This window comes from Falco punctatus, assembly GCF_963210335.1.
Source record: "Falco punctatus genome assembly, chromosome: 11".
NCBI classification, from domain to species: domain Eukaryota; kingdom Metazoa; phylum Chordata; class Aves; order Falconiformes; family Falconidae; genus Falco; species Falco punctatus.
Window position 1 is genome coordinate 11867565 of NC_137591.1, and position 24210 is coordinate 11891774.

The 24210-nt window shown below is 45.0% G+C and overlaps 1 protein-coding gene across 11 annotated transcripts in view; it reads right to left on the bottom strand.

Moving 5' to 3' along the window:
* The window catches only part of RNF220 (ring finger protein 220), a 229888-nt gene that overhangs the window by 23937 nt on the left and 181741 nt on the right, over positions 1-24210 (bottom strand). For 10 of the 11 annotated variants that reach the window (XM_080406146.1, XM_080406145.1, XM_080406144.1 and 7 more), the window contains 5 exons: positions 23710-23842; positions 7459-7555; positions 6381-6467; positions 4665-4720; positions 2867-2945 (listed from right to left, as the gene is read on the bottom strand). In XM_080406146.1, the coding sequence (XP_080262272.1) occupies positions 2867-2945; positions 4665-4720; positions 6381-6467; positions 7459-7555; positions 23710-23842 (452 nt within the window). The remainder of the gene's footprint in view (positions 1-2866; positions 2946-4664; positions 4721-6380; positions 6468-7458; positions 7556-23709; positions 23843-24210) is intronic. The other variant, XM_080406142.1, reaches the window with a different exon arrangement.

The window sequence follows — 24210 nt, forward strand, 5'->3', positions numbered from 1 at the left end:
CAACTTGCTCAAGCAAAGAGCTTTAGCTGCATGCCAAAAGGAGGACCGCCTGCTGTACTGTATTAAACAGATTAAAAACCAAACAAGCAAACCCACACCGCTCTCCTTGCCTAGACTTATTTTTGGAAGAGGGGAGGGGGAAGGAACGTCATTCTTATGAGAGAAGGATCAATACGCAGATCGCTGCTAACTCTATTAGCCACTGCTCTAAATGGAGAGTATGGCTGACACAGGTGGTAAGCCATGTGCTTCTGGACAATTTTAAAAATGCTAATCAGATGCTACACAGGGTTTAACATGCCAATCAATAATGCTCAGATTTAAAGGCAAAAATTAAAGTTACAAACAATGAAGTAAAGTGATGCTGCCAAAAACTTCCTGTAAGCACCACCCAAAACAAGAAAAATGAAACCAATTTAGCTCCAGATTAAGAAACAGGAACTAGAGATGAATCAATTTAGCCTGTTGGGCTGGGTCGCCATATATCATGGCTCAGCAGTGGAGTGGGAAGCAGCCAGACAGTGTGAAACCCTTCCCCCTCCTTTTCTGTAGGCTTCTAGCTCTGATCCCTGTTATCAATTAATTTAACAGAACCCCTCTACACAGACAAGCACACAGAGCATTCAGACTTCTTAAATGGCAGGACAGAAACTATTTATCACACATGAATCTCAAAGGAAAGGAGAGGTGGAAAAAAAAAGCAGCTAGAAATTCTCCACCTGAAACACCATCTTGTTTTCTGAACCTCGTTGAAATAAAGCACCTTAAATAAAAATCTCTCCCTACTACTTTTGAAAAAAAATCAACATTATTGGGAAGATTCAGCAGGACACTTAAGGCTTTCCCTGTATTTTCTAGTGGGTTTTGCTGACTTTTTGCAGAACTGAAGCTTTACCGGGGCAAGGTTATTGTGGCACACGTGCACACACGCATACACACTCCCCCCGCTTCACAGCAGTGTTAGCACAAGTGTTGTTTGGAAAGGATTCTGGGATCCTTCAAAAGGTGCTAGCTAAAGCCTCTTTGATCAGATTATTAAAGCTATGTCAATTTTATCACTTGAGCTCAAGTGTTCTGGAAAATGTCAAATCCTTTCAGCTCCCGCAGTTTAAAGATTTTCCATAGGAGCAGATCTGGGAGGGTGGAGGGCTGCTGGGCTGACAGGCAGGAGGCCCAAAGGGAAGCCAAGCAGTGGCTGAGACAGAGGCTGACAGATGAGGGCAGAAGGGATGAGTCCTTGCCATCAAGACAGCATGCAATGGTTGGCTCCCTCTAAGGACAAAACTGCTTCTGCATCGACCTGCGAGCTCCCAGATTCACTGGTCCTTGGCTGGAGCCTGCTCACTGAGAAGCATCAAACAGTAGACAGCCCATGTTTGGGACATGCTAATAAAAAGCCTGTGCCAAGACAGCAAAGCAGTGTTACAAGTTTCCTCTGCAGCAGGGAGTTTCCTCAGTTAATCCCTGACTGTGAACATGTGCTTTGCCAAGCTGAACTGCCAGAGATCATGAAATGTGCCAGGGGCATGACGCCTTGAGACAGGACCAGGGGCAGGAGGAGGAGCACAAACTACATTAAAAAACCCTCAAAACATAAAAACTTCCTGTAAAGTCATCTTAACACAACCATTTTTTCCGGATCCCAAATTATCGATGGATCTCATCCCCAAAAAGTAAATGCTGTCTGTTTAAAACCCACAACTACTTCATTGCTTCCACCTTACTGAAGCTGTTTTCTCTCTCATTTATCTTGGGGCAACATTTTATGTCAGGCAATAATCAAGTTAAACACTGCTCCATCCCAATTAATGCAATCCACAGCAGCAGTGAAGAGCCTGTAGTTTTAGGCTTGGATCATCAAATCTGCTTGAGCAGTAAGTTACCCTAGGAACATGTGCAAGGAGGCTGAGGATAGAGGTTATTACTCAATTGCACAGTGCAGATAAAACCATTTGTTTCTACCCTGGACTAGACTGCAGGATATCCAGAGAGCAGAAAGGGACAGGAAAGCAGATGGCCAGGAGCCTCTGCACGTTGTATATTCAAAGACTGGGACTTAAAACTTCTGAATCAACTGGAAGGACTGCAGGTAAAAAAACTCAGGAACTGAGAGATTATTTCTGTTAGCGATCATTCAAAGGTGAAACCTGTATCTTAAGGGAAAAGAAATTCTCTTAGTGAGGCTTCTGCCAAGTTACTGGGCTTCTGGGATTCCCTTTTGCTGGAGAGACGAAGGGTGGAACATGCAGGTACCATGGAGAAAACAACTGAGACCATGTGAAGGACTGTCCTCAAAACCCAAGATGCAGTGGTAAGTTAACTCTTCCAGTAAAAGCAGGATCCCATGATACATTGATAGCTGAAACCTTGCAGGGGGAACAAAAAAAGGCATAGCCTGACAAGCCAATTGTTTTTGTCTGGTTAAAGTGAGTCTGAATCTTCACCTCCCATCAAGTCCCAGCTCTAGTCTAGGCTGTTACGCACCACACAACATACTTGAAAACCCACCATAACTAGAATATGGTAGAAAGCATGGATATATCTATCAACGTGTTCTAAAAGGCAGCAATTTGGAGTGGAGACGACCTTTGGAAGCTGTGCTCAATTCCTTGTCACTGGGTACTGGACCACACAGGTACCTGGGGGAGAACTCCCTACAGGTCCTCTATGGATACAGCAGCACCAAGCCAGGACACCAACAGCTCCAAGTTCAGGCTTCATGTTGGACACCATTGTACAACTTCCTTCTCAGTGGTAAAAGCTTCAAATATGTTCACCCTCAAACCAGTACTGCTTCTGGGAACACCAGATGGGACATACGGTTCCTTGAATCAAGAAAAATGAAAGCTATCCACTTTACACTCACTTTTCAATGTCACTGTTCTTACAGGTCTTCTGCATAGTCTCCTGTTTACTGCTTTCACCATTACTCGTTGAGGGCATTTCTGTTGAGGGAAGAACAGACAAATTAGTGAGAGAACATTTGATCGTTGCAATGAAACAGTCTGAGCAAGTTACAGTTTCAGAAGCAGAGGACTTTGATGAGTCATTTTCATGCTGATTCTCGGAAAGAGAAGAGACTGATGCTACGTGTCCCTGTCTGGCAGGGAGGCCCTCTCGCTGGACACCACACTTCTATGATTCAGGGCTGAAGATACAACCCCTACCCTCTCTCCACTTCATAGTAACTGACCCTTACGGATGTACCAGTTGTTTAAGCCGGGATTTAATTCAGAAAGGTGTGATGCAGCTGCCAAGGCAAAGTGTACTTCCAGAAAGGTGGGTCTGGCACAAATTCACCCAGCCCAGATCCTCCTCTCAGCTTCTCCCTTTTCTGGAGACCCCTCAGACACATAAAGGGAGAAAAATGTATGCCAGGTAACCAGTATGACAGAACAGCTTGCTCATAGCTCTCCTAGTGCTAGCCGTCCCACGGCTCCTCCCAGCACTGGAGGGGCTGTGAGATACCAGTTGGAGATGAGCCAGATGAACTGTGCTGGGGCCAGCCCCAGGCTGGTTCGGCACCATGGCTTCAGGGAAAAGGTATGACGAAAACTGCTCATAGCAAGTGTCATCAGGGCTGCTTCCTCATCATCCCGGTGGCTGCAGTTACTGAAGCTGAACGCACCTACAAGCAAGTGCTCTCACATCACAGAAAATAAATGCGATTGCCTATCCCACAGAAGAAAATGCCTGCGATAGCTATCCTATGTTCTCCATTTAATCATCATGCCCTTGGCAAAACCGGTTCTACCCACTTATTTCCCTCACTGGCAAGAGGTTATGTCTTCTAGGTACTTTCAAGGCTAGGAATCAAATGCCCAAAGCATTACAGTAACAGAACAGAGAACAAAATCGTTGGGACAAGTCTCTTCAGGTCGCTGAGCTTCAGTTCCCTTCCTAAGGGAGCCAGAGCAGCACTGCCCGGCTCTGGAAATGGATTTGGCATCTACAGCTGGAAAGCGCCAGGTTTTATTATTCTCATATTTCCACTAGGTTGCTGCTTACACTTCCAGTGCTGCTGGCATTATAAAAAAACCTGGCAGCTGAATGGGTTTAACACCCCCACCCCCCTTCCCTTAATGCTATGAGCTTTCAACTACAGGTCATGAAGTAGGCCAGATCCTAGGGTTGCGACTCTAAAGGTGCAGGCTTCAGCGCTGCAGGCTTTTCTGGCTATACAGAGGACAGCAAGGACAAGACCCACCCAACAGACCATGACACAAGACTCTAGCATACCCTTTTAAAGAAGGGAAGATGATAAGAAAGCAGTTGCAAAAAACCCCAAGCAACATGTCTCTGTATAGTTTAAACCCCCAGAAGCTGAACACCACCATCACATAGTCAAGCTCTGATGGCTCCCCCTGTGACACAGCAGTCTGTCTGCTACTGACACGACAGCAAGTCAATCCAACCCCTATCTCTCGTTACCATGCCAGTTAAAGTTGCATTTTTGGGAACTCCCCCAGCTGCCACTGACTACAGTTAATTGTGCTGTAAAGTTTCAATAAGATACCATGATTGTATGTGCATACACATCTGCTGGTACTGTGCAAGAGCGTTTGTAACTACTATTTGCCTAATTACTGGCAATCAGAAGATATGGAATATCTATCTGCCCTCCTGTAGCATACAAATTAATAATTTACAAGTTCAACACTCACCATCGCTGGCCCATTTAGAAAACTCCGGTGTTATTCGAGTACTGGGTGTGCCACCACTAAAAGAGAAAAGGGCAGAATGCTAAAGGTTGAACATGGAAAATTTTGGTGCTCGGGAAAAGCTACCCCTTCCACCCACTATTTCTCATGCAATACTTCTATCCATCAGTCTAGGCTTCAAAATTTGAGCGGCTGGCCTGCTGCGGGTGTGTTTTTGTGCTGGCCCACTTTTCCACCAGCGTTCTCCCAACCTGCACTTCTAGCTGCAACCTCTGTAGAATCACGTGGTGGTTGTGATACTGACTGAAGGCCTGGAATTCTCAAACAGCACCTGTGACCCAAGGCTCATTTTTGAATATGTAGTTTCAAAGATGAAAACCTTACTTGTGACCAGAAATCCTCTGTGTTGCAATACCTTCCCCCTTTAAGAACAACTTTACACCTTCATAAGCCCCATCTTTTCCATCTTTCCATTTGAAGCACAGCAGCATCGAAGTACCGATAACTCCTAATCCTGTCCATTCACTTTCAAGCCAGTAACAGAGACTGTAAGAGAAAGATCTGCAGAGCTGGCTGCAGACCTGTGGCTGGGTAACATATCAGCTCTCAGAAGGTAACATAAGCTCACGCTTCAGGCATCAGCTACCCTACCGCAATTCTACAGAAACTTGCCAGAATTTCGAAGTGCTTTTACAAGCAACATCACCTCTCCTGATTTAGAGATGGGCAAACAAGTCCAGAGACACACAAGGACCTCGCCCAAAAAGCAGAACGATGTGTTAGGTGCGAGCCACGTGGGTGTCCATGTCTCAGGTCCTTAGTGGTCTCACCAAGCACTAAGTGTCACAGCCACTGATTAAAGGGTACCCCGATACCCTCCTGCGACAATATCACTGTCCTGGCTGTGAAGGAGCTTCAGCATCTTTGAGGCCCTGCCTACAGACTAGCACGGTTAGCAAAGCACCAAACAGACCAATGGTTTGGATCCAGTGCAGCAAATGCCACTTTTCTATGGAGTGGAACCTAATTTTGAACTAGTGTTTGTGACAGGCTAAGCAGTAAGAAAACTTCATTTCACTGCTCTATCAATCACTTCAACCTTGACCCCACAGGATCACTCAGTCAAAGAGATAGAGGGGTAATTTAAGCCCTGTTTTATGCAGGGCAGAGGGCTTAGAAAGCAATCCTACCTCCCTGTTAAGACTCATTTTATTTGCCTGAAATGCTTCCCCAAGTGCCCTGAATGCTGGCTGCCTATATCCTCCACACATGTATGTGGGCAGAGCACGCGTCCTGCCCCAACCTCAGAGCCGAATGCCAAGGAATTAGTTTGCGTACCCCACATACATAATGGGATGCAATTCAGACAGCACCATGCATCGTGTTATACTACTACTGAGAGGCCACATTTCATCATGAAGCAAAATGACACGTAAGGCCTTAGTACAGCACAGTTTCACCATTGCCAGAATTCACCTTCTGTCCAGCACTGTTCAGGGAGAAGACAGCACTGGCTGTGCAGTGCAGTGGCTAAGGGAGGGAGAGTGTGCAGGAAGGCTTTGCGACGCTGCACGGGTAGAAATGGAGACCCACACATCACACGATACTTCTTTGTAAGTCCCTCTCGTCGTGATCCTTGCGCTCAAGTGAACGGGTATTTTGCACAAATGGAGACTCCCCAAAAGTAACGAAAGCAAATTAGAAAGGGTCAGTACTTACTTTAAAACAGCACCTCGGAGCGCCTCCCTCTCTTTGGCTTCACCTGGCTCTTCCCCAGTGCAAGGGATAACGTCTGCCTCTGTGTACCTGAGCACAAGGGGTTAAGGAACGTAAAGCCTCGTTGCAGACAGTGGAAAGGCTTTTGAGATGGTTAGGACACTATCTGGGATACAGAACAAATTCATTCCAACTGAGGACACATCAAAAGAAGAGGGGCTGGTACATTTTTAATTCTTTTTTTTTATTTTTAAATTTTTTTAAAATCTTTTTAATTGCTTTTTAATTCTGGATTTAAAGTTTTATTTTGGGTAGAAAGAAACGTCTTTTGACTGCAACATCACAGCCTCTTAGAAAGGGAAAACCAATTCCTCAACCTCTGCAAGTCTAACTTGCACAATTCTACTATTCCTGTTTGAGGTACAGAGATCTTTCACTGGCTAAGGGTTGAGGATTCAGTTTTAAAGGCTGGTACAGATTTAAATAAAATCTAATTTCATAGCTATACATTCCCCCTCACCATAGCTGAGCCAATGTCTGCCTAATACCCTTGCAGGAATTTCTTCTTGATGGCTGTGTCTCCCAGATCCTCTCCCAGAGCTCTCTCTGAAGAGTTTGGCTCCCAGAAGTTCCCCAAAACTGCCCTTAATGAAAGTTTTACAGCCTCTCAGAGCAGCAAGTGAATAGTGTGCAACCCCCCTGAAAACAAAGGGGTGTATTGTAGAAAATAAACTCAATTTCTGCTCATGAAGCAGGAAAAGCTATCCATACGGAAGCAACTTGGATGGAGACAACAGATTGCTTATGAAGCAGAACAGGGAAACACTAACTTTGACCTCCTGCAATGTCTCTCCTACTTCACCAACCAGTCTGAAGGAGTGCTGCATCAAAAGAGGGATCTCAAAATGTGTAGCTGGGAATCCCTCCTAGTTCAAATAACATGGCAATTGGAGAAGGCGGTGCCACATCCAGTAGGGCTAGAGACAGATTATCCACAACTACCCAGGGCAGTGCCGTATGAAAGCCAGCTGAAGATGCACCTCTAGGTTCCCTCTCAGTAAGAGCCTTTCAAAAACGATACTGTGGTTTCCCGTATTCAAGTGTGTCGTCTCCATCCACATCCAGGTCAGCGTCGCTGTCTGGATTCTCCTTGCCACTGCACATGATAAACCCAGAACCTGGAAAAAAATAAAACACAGGGATAAGCATTTGAATTGGAGGTGAAGTGTAGGAGGTCTCCCAAGGATGGCGTGACAGCACCAGTCTGCAGGCTGTCCTTTCCTCTTAACAGCTTCACAAAAGGTACCATCTCCAAAGACTGCACAGGAAACACAGAAATGCTTTAACTTCTGGATTTTATGCTCTAAAATGCCCCTCAATGCTGAAAACAAAATATTCTTGACCTTTTGGTCTCAACACAAGTTATTTTAAAGTTGAAGGCACTGGAAGGGTCCCTCTCAAAGGCAGAAGAAAATTGAAGCAAGATAGGGAAGACTGATTTTTCACAGAAAACAGGGAAGACTGACTGATTTTTCACAGAAGTGGTTAACACAGAAACTACACTACTAGCAGGTAAGAGAAGGCCACAGGGACATTCTGAATTAGTCAATTCAGATGCAGAGGGCAGGCAGAAGCTAAAATACAATTAGAAATACCTTTTTCTTTTTTAAATTCATTTAGTCATGCCTGAGATTTTTAAGACATAAACCATTTAACAATAGGAAACCTGTTTCTAGGAGGAAAAAAAAAATAATCAGACTCCACAGTCATTAACAGCTCCTTACAAGCACTTCTTATGTAAGCAAACTGCAGTGCAAATCAATAAGAGTCCTGCACTTCCAACATGGGTGGATCAGGAATGATCCCAGTTCCAACTTCAGCAGGAAGCAAGTATGAACTGTTCCACCCCAGACTGAACTGGGTAACAATCACCACCTTCTACCAAAATATAAATATATTTTGGTTCCCAAGCATTTTGTTGACTGTGTTATTGCTGATTGTAACCAGGCTTCTTTTAATTGAACCTGCAGACAAACACCTACAACGATGAACCTTCACGTGGTATCTGCTGCCTAAGGTTCATTAACAGAAGAGAAACTAAGGAAGACATATTTACTCCTTATGAGTAAATCTAACACTGGATATGCTCTCTCCCATGAGAGTGGAAGTTAAGCAAAGATCCCCTGAATCCTACGGTGGTGCAAGGTCCTCATTCACGTTCAATTCTGCAGCAGATCTAAGCTGTTGGGCAACATAAGCAATGCAGACAGAAATTTGGTTGCTCTGGCTGCCTCCCGTACACTCCTTCACTTAGCACCCCACTGTCCAGACAGCAGACCTGGACATGTGGCTCACGGATAGAGGGTACATGCTGGAGCCTGGAGGACGTGGCACATCCAGATGGCTGGTGAGCTAAGTCTGTGGCTAGACCAGGGAGCACATCCCACCTGCAAACACTGAAAGAGTAAGGCAGACATACATGGCCTTGGCTTTGCACAAATGCCCCAAAGGGGGTACATTTCAGCACTGTGAAGGTGGCTTGAAATGCAGAAGACAGGCTAAAATTAATGTAGAAGCACTGAATACCAGGTGTGTGCCTGAAGAATGAGGACACTGCCAAGTCTTAGGGTAGTCCTTTTAGCGCTACAGGTATCTGAGCCTGTTCATCCCACTGGGCTCTCACCAGCACACTTACACAAGCTCATGCAGTCAGCAGCAAACTTGCACTTTCCCAGCCCAGAAGAGCGAGCTGTATTTCTAACAGTCTGCAACTGTACAGAGAGCAGGGCAAGGTGAAGGTCTCATTTCCAAGGACACCATGCAGACACTGTTCTTTACTGTCGTTCTGGAGGAACGGATGCTCTCACCGATTCATTAAGACCCCAATAAAATTTGTTTATATGGATTTGATATTTCTCTTCCCTGAATATAAAGAAGGTCCTTAACGAGTGATAACCGCAGCATGACAATGATTTTAAGACTAACCTTTCCCTAGAAGCATAAACTACCTTTTACTTCAAAGTAATTGCCAGCCTTAATTTTTAGCAGAGGTAACACAACTAGCATCGACAATGCAGCATCCACCGCCTGCACCAGGTACTGAAGGAGCCATGCTTGTAGGTCAGCTCTGCAGTGTCACTGGGGCAGCCCCCTTGAGCAGACCCCTTTAAAAGTATGTCACATACTGGGCTGCACACTGCCAGCTGACATGTCATGAGCTGCCTTCTCTTGCTGCAATGGCTTATCTAGTAAATCTTGACCCCTTCAGTTCATTGCAATGTTTGGGAGAAGATTTAGAGGAGTAAGAGAGACCTGTCAGAGAAGCTGGATAGTCTTTCAAAGCTTCCTGAGAAGTCACAGTGGGCGATGGGGTGGTAATTTACAGGCATGGCATTTAACCTGCAGTAACACCATCCCCTGCACCTGGCATTACTTTAGCCCATCACTTCTCAAAGGCCATAAACTTCGGACACACAGCTCTTCATTTTTCTTGTAGCTGTGGGAAACACAAATCATGCAAAGCTGGAGCTGTGACTTGGCCAGTCCCAGAGGTGATCTGAACATTAGCCAGACAATGAACACTTGGAGGAAGTGCCTTGGAGGGTGGAAAAGGCGCCCCAAAGAATGAATGTATGTGGGACTGCTCTCGGTGTCCCTCTCTCCACAAGGATGCCAAGCACACAGCAAACACGCACCTTTCCATCAATTTTGTTCCCAAGTGACTCAAGCCAACTAGCGGTTTATGGTTAGAGCTTAAGAAAAGAAGATCTGCTTACTGCGATACAGTTAACAAATAAAGGCACCTTGACTTCACAATCCTGGTGTCCTTGCTCTCAAAACCTTTGAATTTAAGAAAATCCTTTTAAGTCTGAAAGGAAAATTCTCCAGAGCTTTTGCTGAATCTAGCTCTGTAATAGGAACCACTGCACTGCCAACACAGTACTATCCTCCCTATGCAGGGAGGGTGCAGGGGAAGGGTTTGGACAGCGTCTCTTATGAAGACAGATACACACTGGGATCATCTGAAAGAGCATTTCAGTCACAAAGGAGGGCATGGCAGAAAAGTTCATAGGTTAAGATGAGGGGCAGGAGAAGGGTAAATTTTCTTCCCTGATCAAACAAGGACTCCTAGGCCATCGCCTAAAGGAAGCCACCATAAGGTGATTCAGCTCTCAGATTTTCACCAGATATGGATTTTAGTTGTTTTTTTTTTTTGAACATGACCAAGTACAGTCCATTGCAACACAGTAAAAATAAAATAAAATACTGATTCAGAAACTATGTTAAACAAAGTAACCTCTGTGAACCCAGAAAAGACTTTGAATGTAAGCTGTGCTGAGTTTTAGGACTTCAGAGGCCACTTAAAAAAAAAAAAAAATCAGGAAAAACAAAATCCACAAGATATGTTTCCTATGTGAATCAAAAGGTCCACAAATCCCAGTACTGCCACTGCACACAAGAGAACACCAAAGAACAGGATGCAAAGCTCAGTCCAGCATCAAGCTCAGTCCAGCATCACCTGTGGAGCAAATGGCCTGTCGCTGGCATCCTAATGTCCTTTCATCTGCAGCAGGGATGGATTTTGAGGCCAATTCCAGCAGGCTGGGGTTTGGTGCCACAATTTCAACCTGACCCTCCTTGTCTAACTTCCTGGGGTTGCTTCCATGCACAAAGCCAGTGAAAACACCCACGCAGCTGTTCAAATATTTGACGTCTGAACTGCTTGACATTATTCATTCATCTCAGGCTCATTCAAACCAGATTTCTGAACAAGTACTGTTATAAATGGATTAAGAGGACCACTAAATGCAAGGAAGGCCTGATAGGATCACACCTGCTTCTCACTAACTCAGCCCAAGTGTAAAGAGGGCTCACAACTTCCAGCTCCTGCCGGCAGCGTACTCTGCCATCCAGGAGCAAGGAAAATGTGAAATGGAGCACGGAGGGTGTCAAGCAGAAATGGCCTTTGCAACAGCATTGTTTTGGACCTACTAGAGGAGAACGGGAGCTTCCAGAAGACCCCCTACCATCACACTCAGGTTATTTGCAATTCAATAGCGTGCACTGGGAGTGGGGAAGGGTTCTTCCAGCAAGGCTCAGCTTCTGAAGGTCGCACAGTAATTCATGGCTATCAGCAACGCTGCCTAGAGCAGACCTCTAAAGTCAGTGCTGCTCTCCAGAGGTCAATGTTCAGGACCAGAACTTTATCCTAATGTGTTAACAAAGTGAAATCGAACAACTGAATGTTAAGTTGTGAGTTTGACCTAAGAATTCACAAGAGACGCAATCTGTTATTCACAGAAGCAGCTGCGACTCTTACAAGGAGAGTCACCTAAGGCCTGAGGAACGAAATGCCACATGTGGATTTGAAAATGCTACTTTCAGATGAAAAAAAAACAAAAAAGAACCACCCAAAATACAGACTACTATATCTTTCCTTTTCCTTGTGGAAGACTTTTTTTTGCTCTTGCCATGCATTTGGTAGGAGGCAACTGCTCGTCATATGCTGCCAGCCCTGATACAATTAGCTTCCCAATGCTAAAGCAGCACAATCCTCTGACAATCTTAATCCCAGCTGCCTCCTTAAGGTCCAGACAAACAGGAGTGAGCAGGCAGGTCAGATGCTGGGGCCATTAAGCAGAGAAAAAACAAAGTTACAGCTCTGTCTCCAATCCCCATTGCTCTTGTAGCCAGGTGCTCTGACAAGCAATTCCAGCACTGGTATTGAGTGGCACCTCTATAAACCCTGTGACAGTTTGGGAGACAAACTCGCCCATCAATCAGAATGTACCTATCAAGATCACTTACCTAGAGCGCCCGCCACCCTCCAGCACTGTGTACACAGCTTTGCTTGGGTTGGCCTCGGAGCAGCCTGCCTGAACACCAATTCAAGGCAGTTTCTGAAAAATTTAGGTACTCCACGCAAGCAACAGTGTTATTGAAATACTGACTCAGAGGTCTGAAAAGCAGAAAAATTCGCATGACTCTCTGCTGCTGCCAGGCTGTAGGCACTGGCAGGCTACAGGAATCAGCTGAGCTTGAAGGAGACTGGAAAACACTTCCCACTTTCTTCCATGTGCCTATTAATAATGGCTGGAGATAAATCTCATCAGAGATCCTTTTCTTCCCCTTTACGTAAGTTGTCATAGCACTTTTTTTTCCCCTAAGCCATCCCCTATGCCTAAGCATGCTCTCTGACCTCTGCACTGCTTCTCAAATCTCACCTCCTTTGTGCAACCCCCCCCCGATGACCGGTCATCTCAGCATCTCTCAAGTGAATGGTGGCTCAAGCTAAGATCGAGAGTCATTAACATGATATATAAGCAGATTCACAGAACAAAGGGCCTCACATTCAAGTCCCTCCTTTTCTCCATCATGTTCAGTAGCAGATGGTCAAAGTGACAACATATGCTGCTTCAGGTGTTGGCAGCACTGCCGGCTCCTGCGCAGGCATGAGCTCACACAGAGACTGGCAGTCTCGGGAGCAGAAAGGTAAAGACAACCAGCTCAGAGCAGACCCAGATGACCACAGCCAAATTTCATCAGCACAGCTAGGAAAGCACAGACCTACCGCACCCCACCGCTGCTCCTCAGCTCCTGTCCGGGCTGCTCAGTCAGTTCTGGGGACCAGGTGTTCTGTATATGTTCAATTATCGCTCCAAACAAGACTGAGGAACAAACCTAAGATGTTAGTATTATTATTTGCACGACCATTATGAATGCAGCTACTGGATGCTGCTCATGCAGAGGATCAAACTCATCTGTACAACTAGCATTTCTCCTGTCTGGCTCCCAAAGAGTGGGGGTGGAGTGGGTGTCAAATCTACATTAGATATATTCTAGAAATCCAGAATTCTGAGTAAATTCTGTGAAGTGGGTCTAAATCCAAATCCATCTCGGGGGCATGCAGCTCTACTGGGGCCTGTTTTGGCTGGGAAGAGGCATTCATTTTGCTCACTGGTAATTTACACGTTTCAGGAAAGAAGACAAAAAAGCCTCCCGTAAATCTCCAGAACTGGCCTTTGCTAATTACACTCCTTGCAGTGACCCCCTTCTGCCCAACCTCCCTTTCCAGCACGTTCACTCTATTTTCTTAACGAAATGTCACTCGTTGGCTTCTTGGAGAGTAAAAACAATGAAGGCAATAAAAGTAGTTTATGCAGACACACGGCCAGGCCTCACACATACTTCCCGAGAACGGCTTTAAACTGGGTTTATTTCATCAGCTGCTGAAGTATCCCAAACTAGTACTAAGAGGACAAGGTGGCATGGATGCTGTTTTATTTTAAAAGGCATTTGGGAAGAAAGAGAAAGCCATTAGAGATTCTTGAAAACAAGAGGAAGGCAGAGATGAGGCCATGCTGAACAGCAGTCTTTCTGCAGGTCTGTAACACGCCCTCCCAGCCACATTTTTAGGCAGTGAAATTGTTCCCCCATTTTTTCCTAGCACAAACAGGGACAGAATAGTTCTTCTGGTGAGCTTCCCAGCCTGTTGCAGGAAAAAATGACGTGCCATGAAAAGCTTCCCAGCCCGTTTGCAGGACAAGGGTTTCATTTCTCTGGAGCCAGAACCATTTCAAGCAAAACAGTGATTTACCTGGAAAACTGACACCCAACTGTGTCATTATAGCATACACCTGAAACAGCAGATGCATCCATCTGATGCCATCTATTAGCTCCCACAGAGCCACAAATGGGCTGCCAGAGACCTGACTGCTTATCAGTGTCTCGGACACTTACAGTGATCTTTGCTAACAGATCAGAGGAACAGCTGCCTTTAAAGAAAGGGGCCATATAATTTTATGACCATTAACATCATTTTGCAGCGGCGTGCTGAACAAAGGGCAGGCAAGCTCCACTGTACGGGGTAAGAGCCAGCTGCTGCAACGCTCGGGGGGAAGAGGCTTCCCCGCCCCTCACAGCACCAAGGAGTATTCCAGAGATTTCTTTTATGCCTCTCTGTAACCCGTCAGGTATGAATTGTGGCTACAGAGGGGAAAACGCACTCGGACCAAAGGTCTGATCTGGTGTAGCCATTCATGCACAGCTGCCTCCTAGAGACTCACACCAGCGCGATGCACTAAAGTGAGAACAGCCTCACGTGTATCTCGAAGGCTGCTCTTCAATACCCACAGCTGAAGTACAAAAGCAGCAGCAACAGCCATGGTCTTTGCAGCTATGGCTTGTTTTCCACAGTCAGGGGAAGGTGGATCTGAAAGCCTTTGCTCCCCTGGGGAGAGGGTGGAAACAAACAAAAAAGGAAGAGGGAGAATTAAAGTAATCTTGAATCACTAAGCAGATTCACATCACTGGATCAATAAGCACCACTGACAGGGATCACAGGAATGTCGCAACTTTGCCAATAATAAAGCAGCACAGCAGAGCTTGCAGGATGACTTTTCTAAGGCAGCCGAGCATGAAGCAGCAAGGCTGGTGAACAGCTGAAAGTGACACCCTGGCTTACAACAGGCTGCTGCCAGCGGCGGGGCTCAATGCAGTTTGCTTTAAATAATGATGAACACTGAGATTGTATTTGTAAGCGAAAGGCAGCCAAGGACTGGAAAAACCAAGGGCTGAATTTTACAGGCCAAACCCATGTGCTCTTCCCCCCAAACTAATTCTTTTCTAGGTTGGAAAGAAGAAAGAAAAATCAGTGCTAATTTAATCAATTGATCAGCCTATTGATTGCAAAACTGGAGCTGCTAGTTAGCCATGTGCTGTAATGCCCTCAACTCTGAAACCACAAAACACACCATTGATTTGTTCACTTCCAGCTCCAAAATACAAAATAAAGCTGGGATTTCAGCAGAAAAGCAACTTCCTCACCCAGGGAGGAGATGCAAGAAAAGAAGAAGAGAGGCCAGGAAACAGGGACAGCCACATCTTGCAAGGTTCAAACTGAAATTAGTTACAGATGCAGTCACAGTGTTTTGTGTAAACTCTATCGATTGGGTGGCTGACAGTCTTGGGAGCCTCCATACTAGGACAATCAATCCGGCTGCAGTGTCACCTGCCACTTTGCTGAACAGTTGACAATGCAATTATCCAGTGTGGAGGCAGGGAGTTGGCGTGTGTCAAACGCAGTTAGCCACTTTCCGGGCACTACTCGATAATGCGTTTCACCGCCAAGCGTAAGAGACGACATGCGGAGACAGGAGCTGTTTAGAGCCATTGAGACCCGTGCTCCCTTTTTCCTTTAGAAAAATCTCACTGCCCCTGACTTAACAACTGTATTCTAAAATGCTATTAAAATCACGTCAATCAACTACTGTGTGCTTAAGGCTGAAGTTTGACCTGAGTGTCCAAGAAGTAGGTTGCAGTTCTAGCAAAACTGCAGACACTTGGAAAAAACCAGAAATTATAAAATGACTGTCTTAAAGCCTGGGACTTTCAAAACCAGAGCAAACAGACCACTAGAAAAATGTATGGCAGAGAGCAGCTACGCAAGTGCAGCAGATGGAAGTTGAAGATCTTATGTTGCATGTCTCAGATCTGAGAAAACTGAAGTTTAAAGGGATGCTGTCAACTTGAAACCCAGTCAGTTTAAAAAAACCTGACTAGTTTTAGGTGCTACCTGCTCCCTTACTCCCCCTGCCAATTTCACAGTGTTACAACTGCATTTTCTGTCTTTTTAATTTTTTTTCCCTCCTTCCTCTGATGCTGGGTGACAGACATCACTTTTCCTTCCCCAAGCACGATATGTAATACTGACAAATTGAGAGAATTCCCCTTCCTCCCACAGATAAATCTTATCGTAAATCTAACAGTGAGGTTTAGTTGATTGTACCCCTTTCAGCTAACGAATTCTGGCAGTTTGAGCATAAAAATTAAGGTTCTTAAATTTTTGCATGTGTTCAAGTTAATGAAAATGTACTATCAACAATCAGGACTTTTAACAGCTATAAACACTAGTATTTTTTTTTCCAGTTAAAGTGATTTTTACTTTGCTAAATCCCATTGATTACTTTGTGTTCCAAAATGAAGCAAACACTGTTCCTTGAAGCATTATATGAACTTTAAACACACATGATATTGAGCATCAATTACATGGTGGGTCACGCTGCCTTGTGTATGTAAGGTAGGAATTCTGAACTTTTTTCTTTTTAAATCATGTACTATTCTCATCTGTTTTTCCTGCTCACTGAAGTCAACTTCTGATGTTAATATACAGTACAATACCCAGGAGACATTTATTAGCCACAGAATCCCTCAAATTCTGTATGTGGACACAAACTGCGAACAAATACTCAGGTACAGCCCACCTGATTATTGTATGTAATGCTATGCAAACAGATCTGTTAGCATTTTTAGGTCAAGTACTACCTTATGGACAAGTACTTGCTCTCAAAGGAGAGAGGTGCAAACATTAAGGAGTGGTTGGGCTACTCCATCAGACAAGTACAAAGTACTGTCCTTCAGCAACAGAGGGATTACCAGGATTACCACCGTTTTACACAAGGGCTGAGGTAAGGCATACGAGTGCTCTGGGACTCAGCAGCCCTCTAAAGGGGGGATAAGGCACAGAATAAGCACTTGAGAAACATGAAATTTATACATCTCAGCTACTTGGAAGCTTACAGCAGGCAGAAGCGATCAGTAGAAGGTATCAAACCAAATATAGGAAGGCTAAAATACCAAGACTGCGAGGCTGGGAAGGATGCTCAGATGTATAAATGCATTCACCTTAGAGACTAAGCAACGAGGGGCGTTGACACAGGAAATGTTACAGAGAAAGGCACTGAACTGAGCTCTTGCTAAGTGGGAGGAAGATTAAGAATTTCATTATGACAAAGATTCCCTACACTTTTACCACAGACCGCTCTTGCATCCAAGGTGAAGTTTGCTTTAGCCTGCCAGGGTAAAATGAATGAATTCTGACTCATCAACACAGAAATGGGGAAGATTATTCTAGTTACTAGACCATTCTTCCAAAAGGTCTAAATATGCCAGCAACGTTTTCTTTCCCACACACTCTCTCAGGAGAAGTCACACTTCTGTTGTTCTGCTCAAATTCTTTTGCTGAATTTCAGTATTTATACCCTTCCTAGTATCACCTTAAATGCAGCCTGAACCTCATGGCATGGAAAAATGGAAATTCTCCTTGCCTCCTGAAGCTTTTCTGTATGCCTCATTATATTTTACATGAAAAAGAGGGCACGGCTGGCTACTAGGTGAGATTCTAGAGCAAGACTTTTAAGCTCTGTTGCCAGCTTCACTACTATCTTCATAACATTAGAGAAGATGCTTCTCCATGCTCAGTTTCCACGTATGTGTCAAACAGATTTTGCAGAGTTTTGTTGTAGAGCTTGGTGTTGATGAAATTGCACTGAGAAGTGCAACTGAGTTTTGCTCTTCTATTTGGAGCTTTCTGCCAAGCAGTACCAGACATGAGCGAAGTCACTACGTTCACAAACACCTGCTACTGAAGCAGGAGAACTGAAAAGCATCTACTTAGATTCTGAGGACAGGACCTCACACCTGAGGGCATGTTTCTGATATTGCATGTATTTAGAAGGAGAACAAATTGGCAGAGAATGTAGCTATTGCCTCAACGCTCTTTCTTGGACAACTAACTCATGCTGGGCAAAGGCTGGCCTATAATATTTTCTGCTCAAACCAAAGCACATCTCGATTCTGCAGAGACAGAAAGCTGACAGAGGGACTGCAGCCATCTGTCAGAAACTTTTAGGCATTTTAACATAGTACCACTTTCCAGGCAGCTGCTCTAATGGGACACGACATGAGATCCAATGCAAATGGGCACCCAAGGGTAACTGTAGTTTGTTACAGCTTATAAGGCTTTACTCAAGTCCCTTGATGCATATGCCAAGTCGTGCTGCTCTTTTCCCTTGGTAAGACATTAACGAACACATACAAACCCTTTGCTAGCTTGGGAGGAGGGCAGCATGGAGAAATAAAGAGAAACTTCAGAGTTAAGTAATCCCTGTGTGTTTTTCCTTCTTCAAGAGTTATCGCAATCTATCAGACAGATCCTTGTCATGTTGATCTTTCTAAGAAAGTATCCTTCCCTGAAAATGCCCTGCTTACCATTTTAACATTTTCAAAGTCTTTCTCTCTTCTGTGTTATTTTTGATGCAACTGATCTGCTGAAGGAAAAGAAACCCAGAAGAGCAGTGGTGACTACCTTGCTACCGTGCCCAGAGGAATGCTTTTTTCTGGGGGAGCTGGAGGGGAGAAGAGGACGACAGGGTGGGTGGAGAGAACTTAGCTACAATTCTTCAATTCTTCCATATCTAAAGAGGACAGCAATCTCTGTTCTATCAGACCACACAGTTCGTGCTTTAAATGGTACTTGCTGCCAGCTTGCTTTCCCCGTCTCTGTCTCTCTCCCTTTGAAGCAGACTGGACAGCTTCCTCAAGCTGGCGTTATCACTCCCTCTAACCACTCTTGGCAGGCAATCTAATTCCCCCTGAAAAGGTCACCGCCATTTTAACTGCCTTTCAATCACATTAAGCACGCTGCCGCTCGTGCTCAGAGCACTGCGCCTGCAGCTCTCCTGACTGAGGTGCGATCGATAAACTGACATCCCGCCCCCCCACCCCATCTCCCCAACCGCCCCATCCACCGCTTGCCTCCTTCCCCTCTCCTGGACAAGCCATCTTCCTGGAACGGACAGCGAGAGGCCAAGTGACAAAATCCTCTCCTCAAATCCGAAGCAGCAGAAGGGAGCTGCTAACCTGGCATTTACTAATCTTTGTCCCATCTGCTAAGAAACAGAAGGGTGCAAGCATCCCCCCTGCCTCCCCCTAGACCTACAGAGGCAGAGACTTCACAGGACAGTTTGCTTAGGCGCTGGTCCAGACACCTTTGAAGCTGTGTTACAAAGAACAAGCCTCCCTCAAGCTTCCCTCAATGCAATCATTACCGTTATCTCTCCCCCCACCCCGTGCTGCTGCTTTTTTTTTTTTTCAGTTACGAGTTATGTGTTCCACCCATCGATCCCTGTGTAAGACACTGTTTTAAGTCCTCTTGCCTTTTGACTGCGCTAAGCCGTTTAAGCGATGACAGCGGCTTCTATCAGCACGGAGCTGATGTGATTCTTTTCAGATAAAGCACTTTTTTTTTCACTCCCCCCCTCCCTTTCCCTTCTTTCAAGTAAGAGACATACACACAAAAAGAGACACTGAATCTTTCAAAGAAAAAAAACCCTTTTGAACTTCCCTCAGGAATTCTTTAAAGGGATAACCTTACAGTGTAAACACTGAGGGTAACGTGCATCCATTCTGGAGAGGAACAGAAGAATTGCTACAAATATGTTGAACGTTAAAAAAAACACATCAGAGAGGGAGCCACTTGATGCTTTCACTTGTGAAGCCTTGTTGGCTTCCTAAACACAGAAACTCATTAGACAAAGATGGCATGAAATAATCCCCTGTAACAAAGAGCTTCAGAGGGATGATTCAGAGACGTGGGGATAGATGGTTACTGAACGTTCAGGTATTTCAAGAGAAATTTCAGTCTTGTGACACTGTACAGAGATAGGGAAATATTTGATTATTTTATCTGTATAGCTTTTCACTCTGAAGCATGTGATTGATTTAAACAGCGCTTGGTATTTCATGCTGGTAGCCTTCTGCACCTACCCAAACAGAAGCAACAACTCTCCTACTCTAAAGCCCTATTTCAAGCAGGACCCTCTGCTGAAGCAAAGTGGTTCCAAATCCCATATAATTGCAAATAAACTTCATTTACGCCCTGCATTCTTCCAGTTTTGGGTAAGCAAATTAAGTGATAGCAAATGGTGCTTTAAGAAGTCAGACGGACAGCTAAAAGTATCAAGTATTTCCTGACTGAACACCTTCACCTAACCCAACAGCTTAAGAGACAACATACCGACCCCAGAGCTTCTCGGTTCTGTCATATTCCTACTTGCTGCTATCTCTTGTTCTTTCCACCTGCTGCCTCAAGTATGTCCAGTTGTGGCAGGCCAGGTGGTGTGCTTTGGCTCTGCTGCACTAGACCTGACTGGGGATCTGCAGCTGTAACACCAACACAGAAGACTATTTCCACCTTCTAAGACATCCCCCCAGGTGACAGGAGCAAGTCTTCCCTGCAAGCGCTGTGGAAGCAAGTATCATCCTAGGAACCGCACAAGTGAGAGTTTCGGCCTGTGATTGATCCTAAGTATTAGGCCACCTTCCACAAAATCTGAGCAGGGCTGTTCACTTCCCTGCCCTTTCTGTTTCAAGAAGAAAAACCCCAAGATCTCCCAACCTTACTCCACCTGAGAACCTGGCAAGACCTTTCATATAATTAGCAAAGAGTTTTCCTCACCTTGAGGGTGTTATGAACTTTATCCACTAACCAAAAATGATAAAAAGAGTAAGCCAGGACCTGCGTTAAGTTTGAGTCACTCCTGTAATGCTGCCCAACGGACTGACCGACTCATGCAATACACGCTGGCCAGCATCCTGCTCCCCCTTCGCCCAGCTGTGACATCTCCTCAAAGCAACACACCATTAAAACCAAAATTAATGAGACACACGGCCATCTATTTTCCCCCTCTGGTTTTATGTATTTCCTCATGTCATCTCTTTAGACACTGGTGACATTCCTGCAGCCTGGCAAAGGCTGTCTGGCATTATAAAAGGCCTTCGATTTCCACATCGCTGCTACTTCTCAGCAAAGGGAACAGAGCCAAACACAAAGCCTCGGGTGACGGGGGTTAACGAGGGCCTTGCCAACTCCAGACAAAGCAGTTTTAAGCATTGGAAAGCATCTCCAAAACATTGTGCTGTGCTTCAGGGCTGTAAATTAAGAATTCTGTCCCTAAAACAAGGCAAGAGCCAACACTGGCAGAGAAAGGAAAAAGACAGTCACCTTAAGGTTACCTGAGAGTACACAAAGCTGGCCTGACTGATGGAGACCTCCGAATGCCAGCAGCCAGAGACAATATGAGAACCACAAAAGGGAGCATGAAAAAGCGTAACTTGCTTAAAAAGAGATACAATCAGCCAACTATGGGAGATTGTTCCAGCTTTGCTTTTTCAGCCTCCCGATTTTGCAGAAATTTCTTGCATAGAATAGGTAGGTACCCCCTCCAGATATTATCTGCTCATCCCAAAACGCTAGGTAGAAAGTTGGTGGCAAGAAGTTCCCCTGTTTAGGGAAGAAGTCGCCTCTCTACAGGAGCATACAGCTGCCGAATCCAGCTGCCAGCAGAGGTGTGCTCCAGAGGAGGAAGGGCAGGGAGAAATGTGCACGCTAGGGACGTGCCAGCTGCTCAGGTGGAGTCATTTCTTCAGCACTGGCTCTGCCACCAAAAGCTGCACAGGGAGGATGTTCCTCACTACAAATGCTACAGGGGTCAGCCTGTGAGCTGATCTACCAACACCTTTCATCCAGCACCACAAAGGGAAGGAGTCTAATCCAAAAGCCTTCTCATCAGGGTAATTATGGAGGGGTTTAGAACTGCATCTAGTTGTGCTCTACTCCTAGACTTCTGATCCTTTGCTGGATCTGTTCATGCAACTAAATACTCTTGAAGGTGTCATGAAGGTCTCAAAAAAGGAAAGAAGAGACGGACCCCATACTTCCTGATGGAAGCAAGGCTATTTCTAAGTATGAAAGACAGAAGTACCTGTCCATGCACGTGCAGCCATCTAGAAGAGGTTACAGCCCTGACTGATGCTAGAATCTAACTTCTGGCAGAAGAAAGCAGTTGATCTGTATAATGCAAACCGACACATTTGGGAACTCCTTAAAATAAGGAAGAAAATGCAATGAGGAGCAAGTATTTTGCATTTACACAGCCTAATCACAATTAAACACATTTCATCCACCTGAAGCCTCATTTGAAAGAGTCTCCATATACCTGAAACCGTATGAAAGGTCCAGATCACACTTCAGTGAGTGAACTCAAAAACAACCAGGAATGCTGAACTAGGTGAAGACAGTACAATGTCCATGATGAAGGAAGTGGAATACTCTTCTCAAACTCAACTGTCTGGTGGGGGTGAAGGAAGAAATTATGCACGCACAAAAAAGGGCAGAAATGAACTGAGTATTTTTTTTTTTAATCAGGACTAGCAGCGACAAGACATCACATCCTTCCCTGCTATGGACAGTAGTGACTATAATACATAAGGCACTGCATGGCCTCATCAGACCTCTACCTGGAATCATGTACAGATGCAACTCTCCATGCAGGCACAAAAAAAGTTAAGGTAGATAAGGCTACAGACACAGCAAGTGACAGTATGAGCTTCACTGGCTAGCCTTTAAAACCCAAAGCTGCTGCTCCTTCACCTCTGTGCTCCTGATCACCTGCTCTGCTACAACTCAGCTACAATTTAATTTCAGAAAAAGGTAAGAGCCGATCAGGAGTGCCAGGTTGTCACTGAGCACACAGCTGGCTTTTAAGTCCAACTCCCTTAACATAGTAGCCTTTCCCCTTGAGATATTTTAAATTAAAATTCAAGATAATATAGGAAGAGATCACATCCCATCCTCTTTATTGAACAGAGGGAGCCAGCATTCCTCCTCTCATTAGGCATGCACTACGTGGATTGCTTGCGAGAGATTCTCCTTAGTGCCAGAGGTTCATGCCAACAAACAGTTTAGTAAATCCTCCTCTTTGAGGCCAAAGGGCTGAGTGTAAGAAAGGGGCCAGGTTTCTAGCTAAAATTACATTCACCAATAAAGCTCACGAGAGGTCAAATTTTGCCATAACTCACTCTCTCCTCAGTAACTGATTTCCCCGTCACTGGGGAAGGAGCAAAAGAAGGAGGAAAAATAAAATGTGTTTGTCTGGGAGCCCTAAGGGCTTGCAGTGCTGGAGGTGCAGAGCAGGTTCCTGGATTCTCATTTATCAACCTTAAAAGGGATGGAGTGATAAATGCACAACTGGCCCTTTAATATTTTATGCAGGTGCTAAAGCGACTTAGCTGTCACCTTCAATACATCACCAGAGGCTGATACACCAGCTTTCGTCACTCCAGGCTGGGAATTTTTACAATTTCATTTCTATTTGCCTCTCTTCACATATTTCCATGTATTTCTTACTATGTGTAACATATAAGAAGCTATTTTCTGCAAATGATCTCCCCATTCTACTCATTCCTACTCATTCCCTCTTCAGCCACATTTCTCAAGCAAGAAATAATGCAACGCTTTTGTTCAAGACTTGCACAAATTTTGACTCTCATCATTTGAGAGAGGCACAAAGCTGAAATCACTTTACATTCTGACAAAGGCTGAAGGTCCTGCCCTTTGTGAAAGACAAATATCCAAATCTCTCCCCTTAAAGATAAGCAATGATCAATTTCCACAGCAGAATGATTTACAAGGGTCCCCAAAACACTGGCGCACCTCGAAATCCTCCCTCCAGGAGAGTAGTAGCCCGTATCCTCTTCTGCCCGCACCATTCGTACTCTTCAAAGCGGTTGCTGTTCTCATTCTCGATGTCCACAGAGTCATCCTCAGTCATGCATGAACCTTCTCTCTGCGCAGGGTAAAGCAGGGGCAGACCGTTGAGATGCATGAAATACCTCTTTGGGGTTAATAACTCATGGTGGGATGGAGAAGGAAAGCTGGACTGTTCCCAGGACAGCTAAGTATAGAGCAGACAGCAGCATCTACTCCCGCCCCCCATTCCAAGTGATCTAAATCTAGAAGTAAATGGGTGCTGGAAGAACTTGATAACCTTGAGATCAAAAGAAGTTGCAGGTTCATCACTTTTACACATGGCAATTTAAGCTCTGGTTCCTACAACATGCTAATGTGCATTTCAACATGCATCCCCCTGCATTGCATGCACAATTCCCCTACTATGTGAACCACTGATTCCTTCGACCCCCAGCAGGAAAGTTC